At 37.7% G+C, this 18954-nt stretch overlaps 6 protein-coding genes across 8 annotated transcripts in view; 3 read left to right on the plus strand and 3 right to left on the minus strand.

Moving 5' to 3' along the window:
• Window positions 1-6471, minus strand: part of Tis11 (Tis11 zinc finger protein) — a 30169-nt gene extending 23698 nt beyond the window's left edge. Inside the window, exon 1 of the mRNA XM_064359164.1 lies at window positions 6450-6471. Coding sequence (XP_064215234.1) covers window positions 6450-6452 — 3 coding nt within the window. The 5' untranslated portion in view covers window positions 6453-6471. The remainder of the gene's footprint in view (window positions 1-6449) is intronic.
• A 294-nt stretch (window positions 6472-6765) lies between these two features.
• Window positions 6766-8757, plus strand: LOC100141895 (piRNA biogenesis protein EXD1). Of its 2 annotated transcripts, XR_010335547.1 has the most exons (3): window positions 6766-7582; window positions 7638-7939; window positions 7985-8757. XR_010335547.1 is itself a non-coding variant. In XM_001811698.4 (2 exons), the coding sequence occupies exons 1-2, from the start codon at window positions 6848-6850 to the stop codon at window positions 7842-7844; spliced, it is 942 nt and encodes a 313-aa protein (XP_001811750.1). In that variant the 5' UTR covers window positions 6766-6847; the 3' UTR covers window positions 7845-8757. The 2 variants fall into 2 exon arrangements, 1 of the variants encoding a protein (XP_001811750.1); XM_001811698.4 differs by having other exon boundaries at window positions 7638-8757.
• An 85-nt stretch (window positions 8758-8842) lies between these two features.
• Gt (giant) lies at window positions 8843-9748 on the minus strand. The gene is given in 1 exon segment (NM_001039442.1): window positions 8843-9748. A coding segment is annotated over 1 exon segment (612 nt). The 5' UTR covers window positions 9655-9748; the 3' UTR covers window positions 8843-9042.
• A 3024-nt stretch (window positions 9749-12772) lies between these two features.
• Window positions 12773-15651, minus strand: tko (technical knockout). The gene is made up of 3 exons (XM_963651.4): window positions 15534-15651; window positions 15347-15487; window positions 12773-13166 (listed from the first exon to the last, which is right to left on the minus strand). The coding sequence occupies exons 2-3, from the start codon at window positions 15480-15482 to the stop codon at window positions 12832-12834; spliced, it is 471 nt and encodes a 156-aa protein (XP_968744.1). The 5' UTR covers window positions 15483-15487; window positions 15534-15651; the 3' UTR covers window positions 12773-12831.
• Window positions 15652-15723: 72 nt separating this feature from the next.
• LOC103312649 (hypothetical protein) lies at window positions 15724-16530 on the plus strand. The gene is made up of 2 exons (XM_008193799.3): window positions 15724-15862; window positions 16154-16530. Exons 1-2 carry the CDS (start codon window positions 15842-15844, stop codon window positions 16466-16468), a joined length of 336 nt encoding a protein of 111 aa, XP_008192021.1. The 5' UTR covers window positions 15724-15841; the 3' UTR covers window positions 16469-16530.
• Window positions 16531-18178: 1648 nt separating this feature from the next.
• Window positions 18179-18954, plus strand: LOC657328 (shematrin-like protein 2). 2 transcript variants are annotated; one of them, XM_064359165.1, is made up of 3 exons: window positions 18179-18374; window positions 18439-18568; window positions 18616-18954. In XM_064359165.1, the coding sequence occupies exons 1-3, from the start codon at window positions 18349-18351 to the stop codon at window positions 18907-18909; spliced, it is 450 nt and encodes a 149-aa protein (XP_064215235.1). In that variant the 5' UTR covers window positions 18179-18348; the 3' UTR covers window positions 18910-18954. The 2 variants fall into 2 exon arrangements, with proteins under 2 accessions (XP_064215235.1, XP_976241.2); XM_971148.5 differs by having other exon boundaries at window positions 18179-18568.

Genomic DNA, 18954 nt, shown 5'->3' on the forward strand with positions numbered 1-18954 from the left:
ACTGTGCGACATTTTTTATCGCCCATGAGAAGAAAATTCGATTATGAAAACTGCTTTTACCAATTACTGGCCTTTCGAGTGAAAAATCTGCTGATTAAGTCCACTGAATATAACTTTTTCTTAGTCGAAGAAAGTAACGAAAGCAGAAAAAATCCTTTTATTCATCAATCTTGTGAGAAGTGAGCGCATAATTTCATGTTACATTCTATCCACTCTGGAAGAGTCCTTTCAACATTTTCTCTTTTTTTTCCATTTAGCAATTTCCATTAAGTAATTTTGTCCAAATTATTTAACAAAACTGTTCGTTAGTTGCGAAACTGGCGACCGCAACTGCCAAATTCGTGAGTAATCCCCGGAAAAAGCTTGTTATTAGCACACTTGAGGTGCAGCGCAATTTAAAGTGCATCGGTGCTCGAATTTGGAAAAAATTAGAAAGCTCACGCTGGGGTGAATTAAATGAATGTTACGTCGAGTTGTTTTTCCGGATGCTTCGATAATTTTTTTCTTCTCTGGCTCGGTTCGAAAACCATCTAAAAGTCAAAAGAGAACCAGTTCCACAACCCTGCAGCAGTGATTTTGTTTTTGTTGGGTACGGGTTTAGCAGGATTTTTCGAGTCTCTCCATCAATCCGCGTCCGAGACAGGATACCGCACTATTAGAAACATATAAAATGTAATATTAGCATGCTTACGACGACGTCCGCGGTGTATTATTATGCCGATGGAGGCTCCTCGTGTTGTTCGACGCGACATACATTCTTGTAACATCAGTTTTCACTTTCTCGAGCCGTTCTCAAAAGTTGCAATGTTACAAGTTAGCAGAAAGATGTAAAAGCGAGTGTTTATTAACGAGACCAAATCATTATCTTTCTACAAAAGCCGTCCAATTAATTTCGTGTATTTCGAGCGGCGCTTATTCAGCCAATCAAGCTCGAAAAGGGGCACAGTTGACCCCACATCGGTCACATTTAATATGAAACAATTGCTTTCAGCTGGACGTCAATCTAGTCAAATTACTGGCGACAACATCCACTATGTTTATTAATATGTTCCAGACATGCTACTCGAATGGTTTTTTCCCAATTAAACTGTTATTATTTTCGTTTAAGTGATAACGGGAAGAATTAATCTGCTTGGAAGCGTTTTCGCCATAAGACGCTCATGCATTATGGAGCGGCCGAGGCTTACCTAATTGTATTTATAATATGACGTTTCGTAAGACGATTTTTTTCTATGTTAAGAAAGATAATTGTGTGGGATTGGAGAAACAGGCGAGATTTGGGTGTTCATTTCAATTATTTCTTCAAACGGGCTTAAATTCTGACGGCAAACAGCCGGAAGGGAAAAATGGCAAAACGGGTGTTACGAAAACGGACGAAATAACAAACAGCTAAAAGGAGTTATTTCGTAAACGAAATCAGATTGTAAACACAACACTAATCAGCACCTGTAATAATCGAGATAAACAGAAGACTTATTTCAAAAAATGGGAACAAGAGGTCATAAAGCTTACTTTTGTGGCTATTTTTAGTCTTATTATTATTTGATAAGATAACAAAATTAGCAAGAGAATTAGATAAGTGGCGTTCGTTATGTTATTGGTCATCAGCACCATTTGTTTGTTTTTGTAAATGGTCCGGTAATTCTTCCGGAATCAGTCAATTTCCATAATTTTGACCATTTTGGTATCGTTGACATTTCGAAAGTTCCAGTCGCTATCGCGTATCAATTATCATAGGAAAAAAGCGTGTACCTTACGAAACGTACTTTCACGCGAGCTTGAAATATTTCCCTTTTATTAGCTAATTACATAAAATTATTACGCGTTTCAAAATAAACCATCAACCGATTTTTCTCCGAAAAAAGACCGGAACAGGTTTTGTATTATTTTCGAAAAAATCACTCGGGAGTAATTGCGTAAATCGCGATTTCCTTTAATTTTAAAAATCGAAAGTAAATGTGTTTGACTGTTACTTCACTAAATAAATACTGGTTCGATGACTTTCTCTTCGCGTTTTAATCCACGATTCACGTAGGTTTCCATTTTCGAAATGACAACGATATAAACGAGCGATTTTTTCCCCGTTTCGTCTCGTATTGCCTTTAGGAATTAGCGCTGGTGCACGAATTCGATTAGCGCTGGTGTGACGTCTCACAAATCCCACAAATTCCTTCGACAAACATAAACGGATTTAATTACGGAAATTAAATTTAATTTCCTTTTGTTGTACGACATGAGGTGGCCATTACCGCCGGTAGGAAGTCACACAAATCACAATTATTACATTTCCTAATTGATAACAAACAAATCAATCGACCCGAATTTATCTTCACACTCCTCCTGAATTTCTGCGACTTTGGCCTCAAATAAATTCAATCCATTCGAGGCGCTCAAGCTGAAAATTATTTCCTTGTATCTTCCTGACCGTGACCTTTTGACCCGGTTTAAATTGCATTCAGAGTTTTTTGCAGCTCTGGCAAAAAGCAGAAAATTCGCGGGATCTCTATTTGCTCTAGTTACGACAGAGCGACTTTGAGAGGAAATTAGATTTTTTTCAAGACTAGCGCGTGCAAAGCGGATTTTGATAATGAATGACAATATGTGTACTTATATGTTTCAACCAAGGCTGTTCCGGTTGTTGATTCTGATTAGTACCTAGTGCACTACCTGCTGGAATATCTCCACTTATGACTGGAATCCTTCAAAACGCGTCTGCTTTCAAGGCCCTAAATTTTCTTTAAAAATATTTCACTCGTTCGAATGTTTGCGTAGTAATAGGTGCGTATTTTCTTATCACCTCCTTTAACAAATAGCTACAGTCGTCGATAAAATTCCAGCAATATCGGTCGATTTTTTCAAAAAAATTACAAAATTTTTACCCTCGCTTTGTTTATCATCTTCGTGTCGCAACGACTTTAACCTATTGATATTCAAATAAATTTTGAAACAAGCTATTAAGATTCTCATTGTCATGACCCAAATTGGAGATGTTTTAACGACATTATTTAAGTCACGATCCACCTGACAACTGTACGTTTTCCTCCCATCTTCAGGCGAATTTTTCGTCGGTTATATAATCCAAACATGTCGCAATCCGGTCGCATTTTTCCGGAAATAGGAAACGACACGCGATTGTACCATTTAGTGTCCCATCATTCGCGATTTCACTAGTTTGCAACGCCTTTCTGTATCAAGGCGAGCGACTCTTTCCACACACACACACCCTACAGAAAGCCGAGATAATGACGAAAACCGTGCAGTAAAATATGCAGCTAATATGAAATTAAATTAACTCGATAGAGGTAATTAAAACGAGAAATGCAACCGATCGGGATTTTTGTCGACGGTTTCACTCGATCAAACGCAACCAGAGCGGTTCTTGCAGCAGCGGATTTGGACGAAAGCGGGGACGGACCCCACGATTTCGGGAAAAAACTGGGTTTTTAGCTCAAAAAGGTCTGTTTAAAACCATTTCTAACCCAACTCTCCGACTTTTTTGAATACTTCTTGCCGAAAGTTTGCGAAATAAATGACGCCAATGGCTCAGATTGGCGATTTTTCTCCTTACTTTTGATGAACATTCGCGAAATATTTACTTTTCTGGATGAAAATTGCTAATTATTTTCAGCTTAGTTTACAATTTTTTTTATTTTTGTAAGTTTTCAATTGAACGAATTTCATTTTGCGAAAAAGTGTCGGAAAATAGCACTTTGTGCACTTTGTGGGATTTCACGAATATCCGAATTCATTCTGTGAGAAGTGCAACAAGTTTCGTAATGGAAGGCTTAGCTCTTGTTGCGCTGACATGACGAGTCGAAAGATTAAGTTTCTGGGCGATGAGAAGATAAGACGCTGAGGGGTAAGAGGCCCTTTCCGCCCAAGGCTGTTTGAATTTACTGCATGATTTAGAGAAAGCAGATAAGGAAAGACTAGGCCTTTATTACAGAGAATTTTATTAACGAAACATTTTGTCTTTTTTCCTTGTTCTTTTGAAAAATTTCCTTTTTCCTGTTAAATCCTCGACACGTTGAATTTCTCCTCGGAATGGTAAAGTTCATCTGTTCCCCAGCGGTCACGCGATCCGCCTTCGAAACCTCACAATTTAGTTAAAAATGTTGTCGGACGTTGAAAACCAATCCCTCGTCTGTACAATTAGTTCTTTCGTATGATTTAACGCAAGACTAGCCGCTGCCGTTTAATAACAGGGCGTGGGTGCGCCGTCACAGCTCGTGGAAGTCGCGCTCGACGGCGCATCAACACCGAAGAGAAGACTTCTGCAGGTCCCACGAGTCGTGCACTAGGTCACGGTCGTACCGTCGTCGGTTTCACTCTTTTTCCTCTTGTTGATCACTTTCACCGTCAAAAGTGAAATGCGATGAGAGACGAAGCAACTCGAATCGAAAGTAGTGTGGGCTTTGTTCTTAACGTTGCGTAACCGTCATTTTTCACCATTAGTTAAAAATCAATTCGATTCAACAAGGAGCGAAAAATATTTTTTGACCTTTGGATAATGAGCTCGTTTCGAGCGTGTCGCGATATGAATAAAAATAGCGTAATTCTGAGTGATTTTTTCAAACAATCAAAAACACATTTTTTATTGTGTTATGACCGCGTTATCTCGCTTTTGCTGACGGAAGCTGGTTGCAACTTGGAGAAAATCAAAAACAAACGCGCAGTTGGAAAAATCGCAGGAAATAAATACCGGAAAGGTCCGCCACGTTTCCTCCTCTCAACCGGAAAAGGGATTATCAGCGCCCTCCCACAGCGGCCGATTTAACGGCGCGTGAAAATCACATTTACTTAATTATTTGCAAACCAGGAAGACTTGCATGTTTTTAAAACCAAACGAGTTATTTATCGTTTGTCATTTTTGTTATTCGTTAAAATTCCTCACGTTTCTTTGTACATTCTTAAATAAACTCTCGCGCGTTATTTTTGCGCATTGGCGTCGTTTTGTTGGTAATTTACAGGTTCTTTATTGTGATATTTTCGCGGCTTATTCTTGGTCAGGGTCGTTCTAAAATGCTTATTCATGATAGCCATCTTAAAATAAATCGTGGCGGCTTTTTTTGCCTTCCAGACACACCTAGACGAGATTCGCCAACAAAAAGAAATTCAAACAAAGAAAATTAATTTCAAATCATTAGACCATATTTACTTAAACAGTTTTCAACCAAAGAAAAAGCATTGAATCACACTAGCAATGACTCTTCGTGATTCACCATCGGATAAAAAGCGGTCGTTTAGTATGAAATGTAAACCGAGACCACTCCACAAATAAATTCGATATTCTAAAACAGCGTTATTAGCTTGAAAAACAAGTTTATTTCTAGAATTCCGATAAGAGCAGCTGATAAAAACCGCTCCACTATTGGTGGGAGCGTCCCGAATCTCAGGCAATTGATTTTTTTTAACCCTCGAGTGCTTAATAACCCCTCTGCGATGACATATGCCACGGACTTATCTCACCCCCTGATAATAATTCGCCCGTAATAACCGGTATACGGGTATCACCTTCGAATAATTGAGATGAATAATTGGTCACTTATGGAATCAGAGGGTCGCGTGCGGGGAAAAATCACACGACCATCCCTCCGCCATACGGACGCATACGGGCTTCAACCCCTTATGCGGGCACAAACCCCTCCGATTACAAAATAAACACACCCAAATGTTCCATGAATTTCAATGCGAAAGCCACTTGTTGGCGGTTTCCCATATGTTTTTTACGGAATTTAGAAGGAAATGAGGGCGATTTTATTACAGAATGATAAATACGATGATTTGGGAAACAAGCGAGCGCAAGCGTTACTGAATCGTAATCATTTTCACAAAGGAAATACGAAACGAATTATGATATGAGTAATTTATCGTGACATTGCTATACATCCTCTTTTGAAAAGTAAATTTAAAATGAAACGCGAAGTCCAAGGTTTTCAACATGTTAATTGTTTCTAAAAATGATTCACTTGATACATTACAATAAATTATACCACAGTACATTTACATTTTTGCCAGCTTAATCTATCAGATAAGTAAAAAACGCAAACACACCTCCATAATCATGTTCGTAATTATTAATACGAATTGCTAATGATAAAAATTATCATAAATGGCTTTTCTGACACGTTCAGAACTGGTGAACTTGCAAAAAACGATTTTTTGGGTGTGATATAGGCCACCAAATATACAACAGACCCGAGCGCCCACTGCGGAGTACTAGCTGTACTCTCTGCCCACTTACAGATGCTTAATTTTGCTCAAAAAAAGGATGTAACCACTTGTAATTATAAAAAAACGTAAAATATTATTACAAATAAACGAAATACAGTGAAGGAAAAACTGGCGTCAGTTCATCAGGTCATGTGAAAACAAAATAAAAAACTGGTACAATTTTTGATAGCAAATAAATAAAACACATAGTCAAACATAGAATAAGACAAACTCACCATTAATTCCGATAACACGATTCAATTAAACCACATTTTCAACAATTTGTTCAACACAAAATTAGAACAAAACTTGTTTAAAATAATCACTACCTTCCATACCGACTGAACAAAACTCCCATCGTCAGAAATCATGAATTAAGTTACGCACGAAAAAAACAAATAAATATCTAATCGACACGATAAGTTACTCCCAATGTTAATTAATTAAGCAATTTTAGGCATAATCATAATTAGAAAACATAATTAGGCGGCTTTTTTCTAACATTTTTAATAAAATACGCAAGATCTTTGTCTGGTCGACTGTGATTTCGCTATTGCGGGATATACCCTGAACATTAAACTGTCAATTTTTTTCCCTTGTAACCTAACTTTTTTGTGGCCTATTGTGCCCCAAAATGACCGTGCAACTGAAACCCGGGGACCGTGTCCTCCTTGAAAACCGTTCTTCTGAGGTTTACGCGGGTACAATTGAATATATCTCTGCCAAAAGTGTGAATCTCCATACCATAACCTGCCACAGCACCAATATCGAATATGAGGGCAATATGACCTTCTATCGCAACGAAGTTGTGAAAATTGTGCCTATTTCTGACACCGAACCTGCTTCCACCCCCGATGAGACGCCTGAGGTGTCGGAAGACTCTCTTCTAAGGTCGCGAAAAATTAACATGCACCCGGACGAATTCGCTCGTCTGAGACAAGTTACGTTTGATTTTGTGTTCATCGACACGTTTGGAACGCAATTTGAGAATGCGGTTGAGGTTTTGAACAATCGGGAATCCGTGGCAGTGGCTGTGTTAGGGAATTACGGGAGGAACAAACCGATGAGTGTGTTGGTGATGGCTGACTTTAAGCAAGTTTTTATCTTCGATATGTTGTGTTTGGGGAAATTGAAAACGCTGAGGGAGGTTTTAGAGTCGGGGTATATATGTAAAGTGGTGCACGATGGGGGCGCACTGTTCGATTGCCTCTACCACAAGTATGGAGTGGAAATGAAAAATATTTTTGATACACAGGCTGTTGATTCCATGTTATCAAAGGAAAATGACGATGTTGAAATTAAACGGAACATTAGTGAGTGTCTCACTTATCATTTCAATTTTCCGGCGGCACTGCTATCAGCAGTTTTGGTTTGTAATTATCATGTAACTGAGTATTTTTAATAACATTTTTTGCTGTTTACAGGAAACTATGAATGATAAAACGTGGTTTATAAGGCCCTTGACAAAGAGTGACAAAATTAAATCGGCCCAATTAGTTGCGTATTTATTGAGTCTCAGAGACCAGCTTATGAAGCAAATATTAAAAAAATATACAGACGTGATAGCGAAAGACTATGGAAGATATAAACAAATGAGTGATATAGAAGTGTTGAAGTTGCGGAAACAATAGACTGAATACAAATTATGATTTGCTCTTCCGAGAATTTCTTATCCAAAAATAAATAATTAAGACCTTCTGGGAAATTTTAGGCCAGTTAGCTACTGGTTAGTAAGCGGCATTTATGACCCAAGGATTAACTCAAATTACAGGTAAAAGGAACGCCTAATATAAAGCCAAGAAGGTTTATTGCGCACCCCTTTCATGTTTCGGGTGCAGCGAGTTGATTTTTCGAACTTTTACGTTTATACTTTTTTAAATTTTGTAAACAATGCCAAGTTTTTGTGTTGTTATTATTATTAATAAATAAATTAGTTACTGACATATTGTGGTGAAAAATAAATCATTAATCCTTGAAGAAGAAAAAAAAATAATAATTTTTTTTTTATTCCGGGTAACTATATTGGTAACACTAAATTATTGTTATTCTTGTTAGTTTTATGAGCCTTTTGTGCAAAAAAAATAAACAAAGTTGAAGACGTTTGTAAGCTGTGATTTTATTAAAAATGTGCTTTAAAAAATAATACACCTATATGTACCGTTTAAACAATTATTGTTCTCTTTAAGGTTTTTTGGCACTAAATTTATAATTTCTCAATAATATTGTTGATTATATTTTATAATTATAACTAATAAATGGACTGATAATATAATTGCACAGACGCTGTACTGATAATTGGTGGGTGTTTTTTTTATGAAAAAAGCCTAAATAAATGAGAATCCGCATTAGCGTTTATTTGTTCTCATGATTCTTTGTTTTGTCGCTCTCTAATGATTACAGTCGTAACTATAACGCAGTTCTTTTTTGTATTCGATCTTAAAAAATGTAAATGTGCTGTTGTCATTTTTTAAACGTTTGAAATGCAATTATAAAACCCAAGGTTGTGCCCCAATATATTTTTAATGTAATAAAAGTTTATTTCGACTGCCGCCTTTTTCTGGAGTGGAAATCAATAAACGCCCTTAATAATGTCAAAGGTGACTTGACATTTCCAATAACTAAATTTATATTTTCGGGTTTATCGTCGTATAAAATATCTTTATTTGCTTATTTTTAAGTCCATACAAAAAATATACAAAAAACTTCCATACATACATAAATACATAAAAAAATAATTTAAAAACCTCACTCTACTTCGCACACGCGAGACTACGAATCCTCTGACAAGAATAAAATCACATCCAAGTTATCCTCCGTAAACAACCCCCGTTACATATTATGATAATCCCTCAAATAGACGATTTTCTGTAGCTTCTCCAGCTCCTTCTTGAGCGTATCCGTGACGAATTTCAGATGACAGTTTTCCCGTTCGAGAAAGGCGCACCTGATGGCAATCTCATCCTCTTTAGCTCTTCTGGCATCTCTGGATCTTTTCGCCGCTTCGTTATTTTTCCGCCGTTTCTCCCAATAACTAGGATCATCGTTTTTATTTTGTGTCGTCGTAGATAACCTGCGCATGTTTTTATTAGTTCCGTTGTTGGTCCCATGCACTTGTGCCAAGATTTTCGTTCGGAATTCGTTGAACGCCTCGGAGGAATCCTTTTTCAATAGCATTTCCGTGCTCACTAGGCCCTGAGCCAGGGTAAGGGGGTCCTTGATGTAGGCTTTGAAGGGGCGGCAGCTCTTTATTTTCGGCGTGTAGGAGTTGCTGGAGACTTCCGAGTTCTCCGAATCGCTATTAGAGACGGGGCTGTATTGGCACGACGGCTCGTAGATCGGGGGGCACCGCGGGGGGTAGGGCTCCGGCGAATGGGGGCGCTTGCGGACGCACAAGTCTAGCACCTCGCCAGCGGTTTCCATCGCAAATTCTGCTTTTTCCATCATTTAAACACTTGAAAAAATTCGGTTTTTGTGCGCTTACCGAAAAACTAATCGTAATTTCAAATCAAAAAACACAAACTGCTGAAACGTTACTGCGAGCTGCTGGTTTCGGAATAAGTCAAAATGATAAGTGCCCAATTTATAAGAGTCCTTAGGCGACCCGAAAGTGACCAATGAAGACTCTTTTCCAAATTTGCGTTGGTCCCCACCCTCGCCAATTGCATGGTCAAGGTTGCAAAAGTGGGGGTGTGCTGCAAATTCGGGGTGGTTTACGAATATTTTTGCAATTTCCCAACTTTTCCCCAATTTTACACAAATTTATTTTATTTGATTTATTTTTGGTCCGGGGAAGATTATTATAAAGTCAAGTGCCGACAAAGGTATTAAGTATCTTCTTAGAAAGGGGTAAATTATTTAGACTTGGAAAATACCCGTTTTGAATAAAGTTGCTTAAAATTATTTATTTAGTGGGCCAAGAAAATTAAATTTCGCTTTGATAACAAATTAAAAAAAATATTTATTTAACACGGAAAGATCGTGTTTACTTAATAATAATGTGAAATTCATTTTTGAAAACTCCTGAATTTATAAAAAAATATTTAACAGGATCATTTTCCAACACTTTAATTATACTTAATTATCCCATAAGTGCGATAAACACTTTTGGTGTTAATAAGAATTTCGGAAATAAGTTATAAAGAATATCTCAAGAAACCCGTAAAAACATGTTTTTTATTCAGTTATGGGCTCAGTTATCGCTTTTGCTCAAACATTCATATCGTGTTTAATTCTGCTGATTTGGGCGTGAGAACATGGATAAGGCGGACATGGTTGTAGGCCCGGAATTTTTCCGTTAAATAAAGTAAAATGTCCATTTCTTGGCTCATTTGCGTAACGCAACCCTTGTCCGCCTGCACCCTTGAGCATTTCTCCCAGGATTTAAACCTTTAGCCATCACCTTCTGCGAAACTTTCTCTAAAAATTTGCATAAAATGTGGGTAAAGGATGTATAACCGTCCAACTTCTGAAAAGTCCATGATTTATAACAGTTTGCAAAAGTGCCGTTAGAATCGTAAAACCGAAGGGGGTAGCCGAACGTAAATTCGGTCAAAATTGGCAAATCTATGTCAACCCTTCGTCATTGTGACTCACCCGCTCTCAACCACCCCCTATACAAATAGGAAGATATTGAATATAACCCTTCCGCTTCCGCAAATCTCGACATGTGCGAGCTTCAACACATGTGTGTGTGTGAACTCGCATTAAATCAAACGAATTCTAATTTACGTAACGGGTCCATTTAAAAACTATTAGGATTAATACGATTTTGACGCAAAATTGAAAGTTTCAAGGTGCGTGCCAGCGGTGCGACCTGATCTTAAACTAATTGAATTGTTTTGGTCGTGGCGATTGATTCTGTCTGTTTACCCACCGATTCCTCTAAGTCGAATTCGGTGAAAAATTAATTTAATGACACAAACAACATTAGAGGCAACGTCACCGATAAGAATGTAATCCCTTCTTGCTAACCCTCTTAGCTAATTTCGGGGCTTTCTCGAGAAAGTCGGAATTTTCTGCAATTTTATGTAAAAAAGCGCTTTCTCTCTGCATTTTACTGCCCAATAAATCTCGTCCTTCAAAAAAACATAACGGTAGAACAAAAAATAGAGAAATTCGCAAACAAGTCAGCGGGGGTCCGAAATCTAACTGTACCACACCGGGTGGTTTAAGGGTTGCTTGATAGTTTCGCCTTAATAGGGTATAAATTTAGTGTGAAGTCAATAAAAAATCTAAAGTTTGATCGATTAGCCGATCACAGGCGCAAGAAAGAGGGCTTGTTGTTGCGTGGGACCTCTACCTACTTGTCACTTGTCATCGTTCGCTTGCCTTTACAAATAGTCGCATTATTAAAGGGTTTTTGACGTGAATACACTAAAACTAGCCTTTCCTTGCTTCCTTTGTCGAGTTATGATGGATGTCTCTGTCAGACATAACTGTATGCCGGACACAATATTTTAATCTCTATCGCAAATAAACTGAAAGCGCTTGACCTACATAGGAAACATCTGCCGTAACCAATGGGTTTAGGTGATTTTTTGCAAAAACGGTACATTTCACCGTTTATTAGGGGGCGATAAAATTTTACCTACGGTAGCAAACCGCAAAGGGTAGGTAGCGAAGGTCTTCCGCTATGGATTTGCAAAGGAACCGTTAGCTGGAGATGAATGACTTGAATATTTAAAGATCGGGAGAGTAATAAAAGGACAAGTCGGCGACTGCAAAAAGCACCGTTTTTTATTTTTTGATTGCGGGCGGTTGGGCAAAAGCAGCGCCATTTACAGTTAGTTTATGCTAATGTTTACGGCTTGGGACCATTTTCACAGTTATCGGAAATGAGTTGGGGTAAACAAACGACAATTCGCCGAACTTATCGCAAAAGCCAATTTTTTAATCCAAATAATAACGAATTCGAACGAATCACTTTTTTGTATTTATTTTTGTCTCCTTTATAATCAATCGTCTAATGCAATTTGTCAACAACATTATTAAAATACTACAACATAATTGTATTCAAAATCATTAGCAGAGTGTGAATCTGAGTGAAATATTACGACTTTTTCGCTGTTTTTTGTTTGTGACATAACTAGAGGGGCAAACAAGAATTGCCTAAGTTTGTTAAAAGTTTTAAAATAAACTCTCACAAACATACTTTATTCTAACTCATTGAAATAATGTTTGTCTCAATAATGCAATGAGATTTTAATTGGTTGAAAATAATTAGTATAATTTTAAATTTGTCCAAAAGTGTCGTTAACTGATTTAAAAGTTTTTTTTTTGGAAAAAAAGTGTATGATTTTAATAAAAAAAAATCAAGGAAAGCATGTGACTTGTATCTGCTTTTTCTAATGTTTAAGTGAAAAATTGCCCGTCCCGGGCATCGCCTTTTGCTTTGGGGACATGAAACATGACGTAAATGGGGTAAAAAACAACAAAAATGTAGCATTTTTTCGTTTATTTATTCTACGCCCGTCTGTTTATACCGCGGCACTTATTATTCAGGCCAGCGCCATTTTTCCTCACATTAACCAGAAAAATTCATCAACAAAAATACAACTCCTCGCTTATAAACCATTTATTTAAATTCACAAACACACTCTTGACTACATCTGTTTATTTTCATTTTTTAATTACATGCCCTAAATCATATTTTCCTCTCACGCATTTTATCTTAACTCCCGGACAATCCTGCACTCTCCCCACGCGACATAAAACGATATTATGTTCCTGCAAATTATGTCCGATCCCTGGGATATAAGCGACCATTTCCTTGCCGTTGGATAACCGAACCAACACACATTTCCGGTTGGCCGAATTCGGTTTTTTCGGTTTCTTGATTAACGTTTTGAGGACTACGCCTTTCATAAATGGCTTGCCGTCGAGCGGCCGCCGAGGTTTCCGCTCCTTAATGTGCGGTCCGGTCCTGTGCATCCTGTACAAGGACACGCATCGCTCTGGAACGACAAAAATCATAATTGAATGCCTTATCTCTTGCAGCTGAACGAAGATGACATATCTGCCAACCGGTCAAATGCAATAAGCAAAATCCAACTGATTACGATCTCGCACAGGGACGGACTCACGACACAACACACACACATTCTATTTCCCGTCCGGTTCTTCTCAATTTTGATCTCAGTTTTACGTCAACTTATTGATTAATTACGAAGGAAACTAATCGACTTTCTTGACAATTGACAATTCGGCCGCCTCTGTATTATACCATTCAAGAAAAAATAGGTTTTTGCGTTCTAAAGCCATTTTTTTTCCAAGGGTAAACAGAAGTGATAAAATTTTAAACAAAATAGCCTGATTTTCAAGACAGTTTGGGACACAGCACTTTTTAAGGTAAAACACCCCGATTTTCAAGGGTAAACTGAAAAGCAAACAAATTGTGAAAACACCCCGATTTTCAAGGGTAAACAGAAAAGCAGAAAAAATCGTGAAAACACCCCCCATTTTAGAGGTATATTTTAAAATTAACATTTTTCAAAGATTTTGCCCTGTTTTTCCATTGGGCCACTTGAGCACAAAAATAGATACGGCATTTAACAGTATTTATTATTAAATTAGGATTATATGCGATTTTTAAAATTTCCACACCAGGAAATAAAATAATTGAAGAAGGAAATAACAAGAAGGGTAATCAAATCATGTTTTCCCTTAAAAAGCGCCTGTGCTGAAGGGGCCTGCATTAATCCTCCCACACTTCACCCTTTGGGCCCCAGTGGCAGGTGACGCATCCCGGACATTGTCCATTGACAGATGAATAGCAGAAACCACAATGCATTGCTCACATTCACGCTGTATTACACTAGGAAATGGGAAATATGCCAATGGGGATTAAGATTTGTCGTGGCCACTGGTCACTGGTCATTTCGGCCACACACGTTATGTAAGTCGCTTCGAAGTTTTCTCGTTAGACGACGGATAGAAGGGACAATGATGGGACTCACGAACTGTTAAAACCGACATGAGACGACAGAATGGACGGTTTCAATGACTTAGTTTGCCAGGATGGGAACACTAAAGCCTTACACTGGATTTCATCGATTACGAATAGAGATTCCAACTTTAATGGAACGATGAAAATGTTTGCGAATTCAGTTTTTATTTCTATAATTAAATTCAAATCTCGTTACACCTTCAACTCGAATTGCTTACGTATTAATTACTTCTGCTTATTCACCCAGTTACGAAAGATCATTACATTTGTAACGCAGTGCTTGGCGCCGCAGTTCGTAGTTGCATTACTGTGATTGTTTTTAATGAAACTTATTAAACTGAATAATTGAAATTGCTAGTAGAATTGCCCGAACAGAAGGAGAATGAGAAGAAGAGACAAAAAGAAGAGAAGAGCTATAGAATTTGGTAAAAAAATAAGTAGAAACAATGGTAGAAAGCAAGAAGAATTTAAGAAAAAGTGTTATAAGGGGAAAACATTGAAAGCCCTGACACATCCAAAGCGTAAACACAAGGAAAGAAAAAGAAAAATTATTGGAGAAGCAAAAAAAATGCAGTAGGAAAATGTAGTTAAAATAATCTCCCATTAAAATAAAAAAAAATAATGCCTTAGTTTACTAAAGATTTTCTTAAAGAAATCTTTAAGAAATTGATTTTGAAATCCAATCAATAACGAACCAGAAAACGGAAAACGTTTTTCCGCTTGTAAGACCACTGGCAATAGTTATCAATTCCAAACATTTGCCTTTTTAATGCTCAAACTCAATCACCGTTACGCAAAAATGCCATAATTAATTTCACATAATTAGTTAATTTATTACAAATTATTAGATTATTTGTGTAATTAGGAAACTGGTTAAGTAATTGGTTGTTTTGTACCCTTGAATTTTTTCGTGTCCATATTCATTAGACAAGTGATTAACTGTGCATTGTTTACACTTTTTACACTTTTAGTTCTCCAAAGCAATAATTTTACGTAATTATTTCTGGTCCAAAACGTCCATATTTATGATAATTGTGATTATTCACATAAATAACCACGTATTTAGGCCCCGTGGGCTTCCAAAAACAACTCAACCATTTATTGATTGAAAAAACTAATGTGTATAATTGGTTGCCTAACCACCGTTCACAAAAAACCGAATGTGATAAATAATTGTTTTCGGCTTACCCTGTATTGTTAAGCCCCCTAATCTACTTGTGATATCACAGAGCGGTTCCAAATGCCCATTTTTTTGGGGCACTTTGGCAATCAACCGTGGTGAAGATTGTGCAACTCGTCGGAGCACTTGCGTTATGAAATTCATTTTTGCTACAAATTACCTAATTAGCGATGAACACTCCGCCTATTAATTTACCTAATTAAGTTATGCAATAATTAAAAACTTTGCTTGCAAACTTTCATAACCTCACAACTTGTCAGTTAAATTTCTAGGGTTTTTGTGTCGTTGGACTGACTGAATCGGTACTTTCTCTGGCGCTAAATTTAAGCGAACCGATTAAAAAAAAAATGGTGATATATCATTTAAATGTGATATTTGGTGTTGAGGAATTGTTGCCGCTGTGAATTAATGATGTGGGCTTGAATCTGGTCGGATTAGCATAGATATTTGCAATAAATCAGTTGGCGTCAGGTGCGATTAAAGAAAGTGGCACAGTTTGCAATATGCGTTCTCTGTTGGTTCAGGTAATCTCTTATTACCATTAATTCTAATTAGAGTAATGGAAGAAATTGACAAGGGGTCAAATCCGTGACCTAATTGCCCTCGACCTTTGCGGCGCGGCTTTGTTCAAAATTGGTTTAAAACGTTTCGTAATTGTCATTGCTAGCCCCACAACGGCGCTTTTGTATTTTTCGTAAAGTAGGTAAAATCGTAGACCTTCCATTGTTGTGCAACATCAAATTATGAAACTAATTACACGGATCCCATCGTGTCTCATTAACATTAATTATCGGTACTAATGACAGTGATTCCAGGTTGTGTTGTTGTTCCTCGTCAGTGGAGAGACGCTGAAGCGGTCGCCCCTGCAGGTGGGGCTGGTGGCATTCACCGAGAAGCCCCACGCGGGCAACTTCACGCACCGGGCCGTCGGGGGCCACACCAAGTGGGTCCCGGGGCACGTGCGCCACCATGCCTTCATCCCGGCGCACCTGCACCACGTCCTCATACCCCACGTCCTGATCGTGCACCCCTACAGCCCCTACCGGGAGCACATAGGGGGCTTCGGGATCGGCGTGGACTCCGGAGGGCAAGGCGCGGGGCACGGCTTCCACGTCGTTTTTAATTTCTAGCACTGTGTTTATTTAAATGTAGGATAAGGAGATTTCTAATAAAGAGACACTTGGATGTTTCAGACACGGTATTTATTTAGGGGCTGCGATAAACAAACGAATGTTTTTACTTAAATGAAGTAAACAGAGCAACAATAGAATAAATGAAGGTAAATTTGGAGCCGGCTTTTTGGCGTAACGTTATCTAATGAAAGAAGAATTCGGAGGTTTCGACGATTCGTGAATAATTAATTGCTACTTTCTTCTTTTTTTTGCAAGATCCGGGATTCCCGAGCAAACAAAAATTATTTTTGTTCGTAATTGAAACGTCGGTTTTAATTATTTATGGAACAGTATGGAACCAAAAATTGTTAATTTGCTCGAATCACGTGCCTGCTTAACAATTTATCGTCTGCGGAGATGCCTGAAATTAAAAAATCTAGCCGTGATTCGAATAAAAGTATTTGGAAAAATACAAACACGTGTGCATCAATGTACTTTCAACTATTTTTAATTCAGATTCTTGCTTGATAAAGAAAGTCGAGTCCTACATTAGATAAACCACGAAAAATTATTCACACGAAGATATTATCACGAATTTTTTAATTACAATAAAAAGCTAATTTAAATGAACATATTTACATAAGATTCACCCACAATATTTTATTTCAGCCTTTTCAAGTGTAAAAATCGTTACGACATTGTCTAAATTGGGTAAATGGAGCTTCCCTTTTACACCCACACAGTGTCGCAAAATGCGGCAATAACGTAAAAAATAGTAGGTTTTTCAGTTTAAAAAATACATTATTTTCTTGGAATAGGCGGAGACCTAAATATTAAAAGAATATCAGACATTGTTTTTGTGTAGCTAAATTAGTTCTCGTGTTTTTTAAGGCAAATTTAAAGGCCTGTTCACAATAAAAAAAGGGATTTAATTATGGAACAGATCTGGTGGATCTTTCTTTAACCAAGCTTTGTAAAAAAATCTTTCTGAGTCAAAGACATTTCAAACAATGTAAAAATTAAAGACGGTACGTAGTAGTACTACTACTACACTTTACGAAAGTTTTGGGTTCAAAATAATATAGCAACTTATAATTATTTTATTATTAAAAAGGGTGGAAAATCATCACGGTAAGTATTTAGAAGTGAAAAAAAAATTAAAATGAGGACTATTAAAAGAGTTCGGCATTGAAAGGAAGCGATAAAATTGTAAAGCCAATGTCTTGAGAAAAGACGAATAAAAAATCCTTCGTCGCATCGAGAGGACATCTCCCTTTCAATACAATCCACAATTACAATAGTTATGAAACGTTAATTATTTAAATAAATTTTGATGCATAATTAATTATTGATTAGAAAAAAAGTTGTGTAATGCTGCAGCCAAAGATGGTTATCGCGCACGAACAATTTTATTCCTGAAACAAGCGATGTGTAGATATTAAAATTTTTGGGTCAAATCATTTAAGCAATTTTCAAGAAAATGCTTTTGTTTTGTCTTGTGCGTTACATGTGTGCCAAGTACATCCGTTGTTTCTATTGTGATTGTTGCGGATTTTGTCGCTTGAATCGATATCAGCCGTCGCCAATTCCTCTAATACCATTTTAATGTTTCGCATTTGAGTCGAAAAATCAATAAATACGCGAAAAATAATATTTCACGTTCCGGTGGGTACGTGAGCTAATAATGCACGCAGCCTTCTGTTATTTCACAACTTAAGAAAACTAATTTGACACTGACGTGTTCAAGTCAATTACGCCCGTATGCTAATTTCGCACTTCTTTTCCACAAAAACGCCGAAATGCGACCTTGATGGATAAGACACGCGTCAAGCCGTCACACTCCATTAATCCCGATGGGAATTGATCGCTTGATTAAGATGATCGAGGGGCTCTAATGGATGTCAAAAACGGGGCATCGAGATGTGTAATTATTTCAATAACGACACGCAACGACGAAACAATAAATAAAAACTTCCTTTTAACCTTAGCTGTGTTGCAATCGGCTCACCTTGGAAGGGGTTGCAGGCCCCTTCTTCCAACCACTATCCGTATAAATATCGCCAAAATGACGACACTAGACATACACACAGCCGACAATCAACAAACATGAAGCTTTTGGTGAGTCAGAACAGCACAAAAAAAATTGCCAAAAATCCATTTTTCAGACTTTCCTCTTGGTCGTCTTCGTCGCCGCCGTTCTGGCCCAGGAAGAAGCCAAGAAGACGACGAAGAGAGGAGCCGTCGGCTATGGATACGGATATGGGGGCTACGGACTCGGGGGATATGGGGGCTATTACGGGGGCGGCTATCCGTACTATTCGTCCTACTACAGCCCCGTTGTTACAAAAGTGAGCTACGGAATCGGACACGGGGGGTACTACGGGGGCTACTACCCCTACTACGGTGGTTATCACGGTTACGGCGGTTATGGCGGTTACGGTGGTTATTACGACTGGTGATTTTTGTGAATTTGCAAGTGATTAATAAATATTTAATTGTGACAA

Source organism: Tribolium castaneum, chromosome 9 (assembly GCF_031307605.1).
Source record: "Tribolium castaneum strain GA2 chromosome 9, icTriCast1.1, whole genome shotgun sequence".
NCBI classification, from domain to species: Eukaryota; Metazoa; Arthropoda; class Insecta; order Coleoptera; family Tenebrionidae; genus Tribolium; species Tribolium castaneum.

Coding starts and splice junctions, on each gene's coding strand:
- LOC100141895 (XM_001811698.4), top strand. CDS start 6,848: ATGACCGTGCAACTGAAACCCGGGGACCGTGTCCTCCTTGAAAACCGT. Junction 7,583..7,637: donor CACTGCTATCAGCAGTTTTG/GTTTGTAATTAT, acceptor TGCTGTTTACAG/GAAACTATGAATGATAAAAC.
- tko (XM_963651.4), bottom strand. CDS start 15,482: ATGAATTTCATAACGCAAGTGCTCCGACGAGTTGCACAATCTTCACCA. Junction 13,167..15,346: donor AGGGGGCTTAACAATACAGG/GTAAGCCGAAAA, acceptor TTGTCGTTCCAG/AGCGATGCGTGTCCTTGTAC.
- LOC103312649 (XM_008193799.3), top strand. CDS start 15,842: ATGCGTTCTCTGTTGGTTCAG. Junction 15,863..16,153: donor TGCGTTCTCTGTTGGTTCAG/GTAATCTCTTAT, acceptor CAGTGATTCCAG/GTTGTGTTGTTGTTCCTCGT.
- LOC657328 (XM_064359165.1), top strand. CDS start 18,349: ATGTCAAAAACGGGGCATCGAGATGT. Junction 18,375..18,438: donor AAAACGGGGCATCGAGATGT/GTAATTATTTCA, acceptor TTTTAACCTTAG/CTGTGTTGCAATCGGCTCAC. Junction 18,569..18,615: donor CAACAAACATGAAGCTTTTG/GTGAGTCAGAAC, acceptor TCCATTTTTCAG/ACTTTCCTCTTGGTCGTCTT.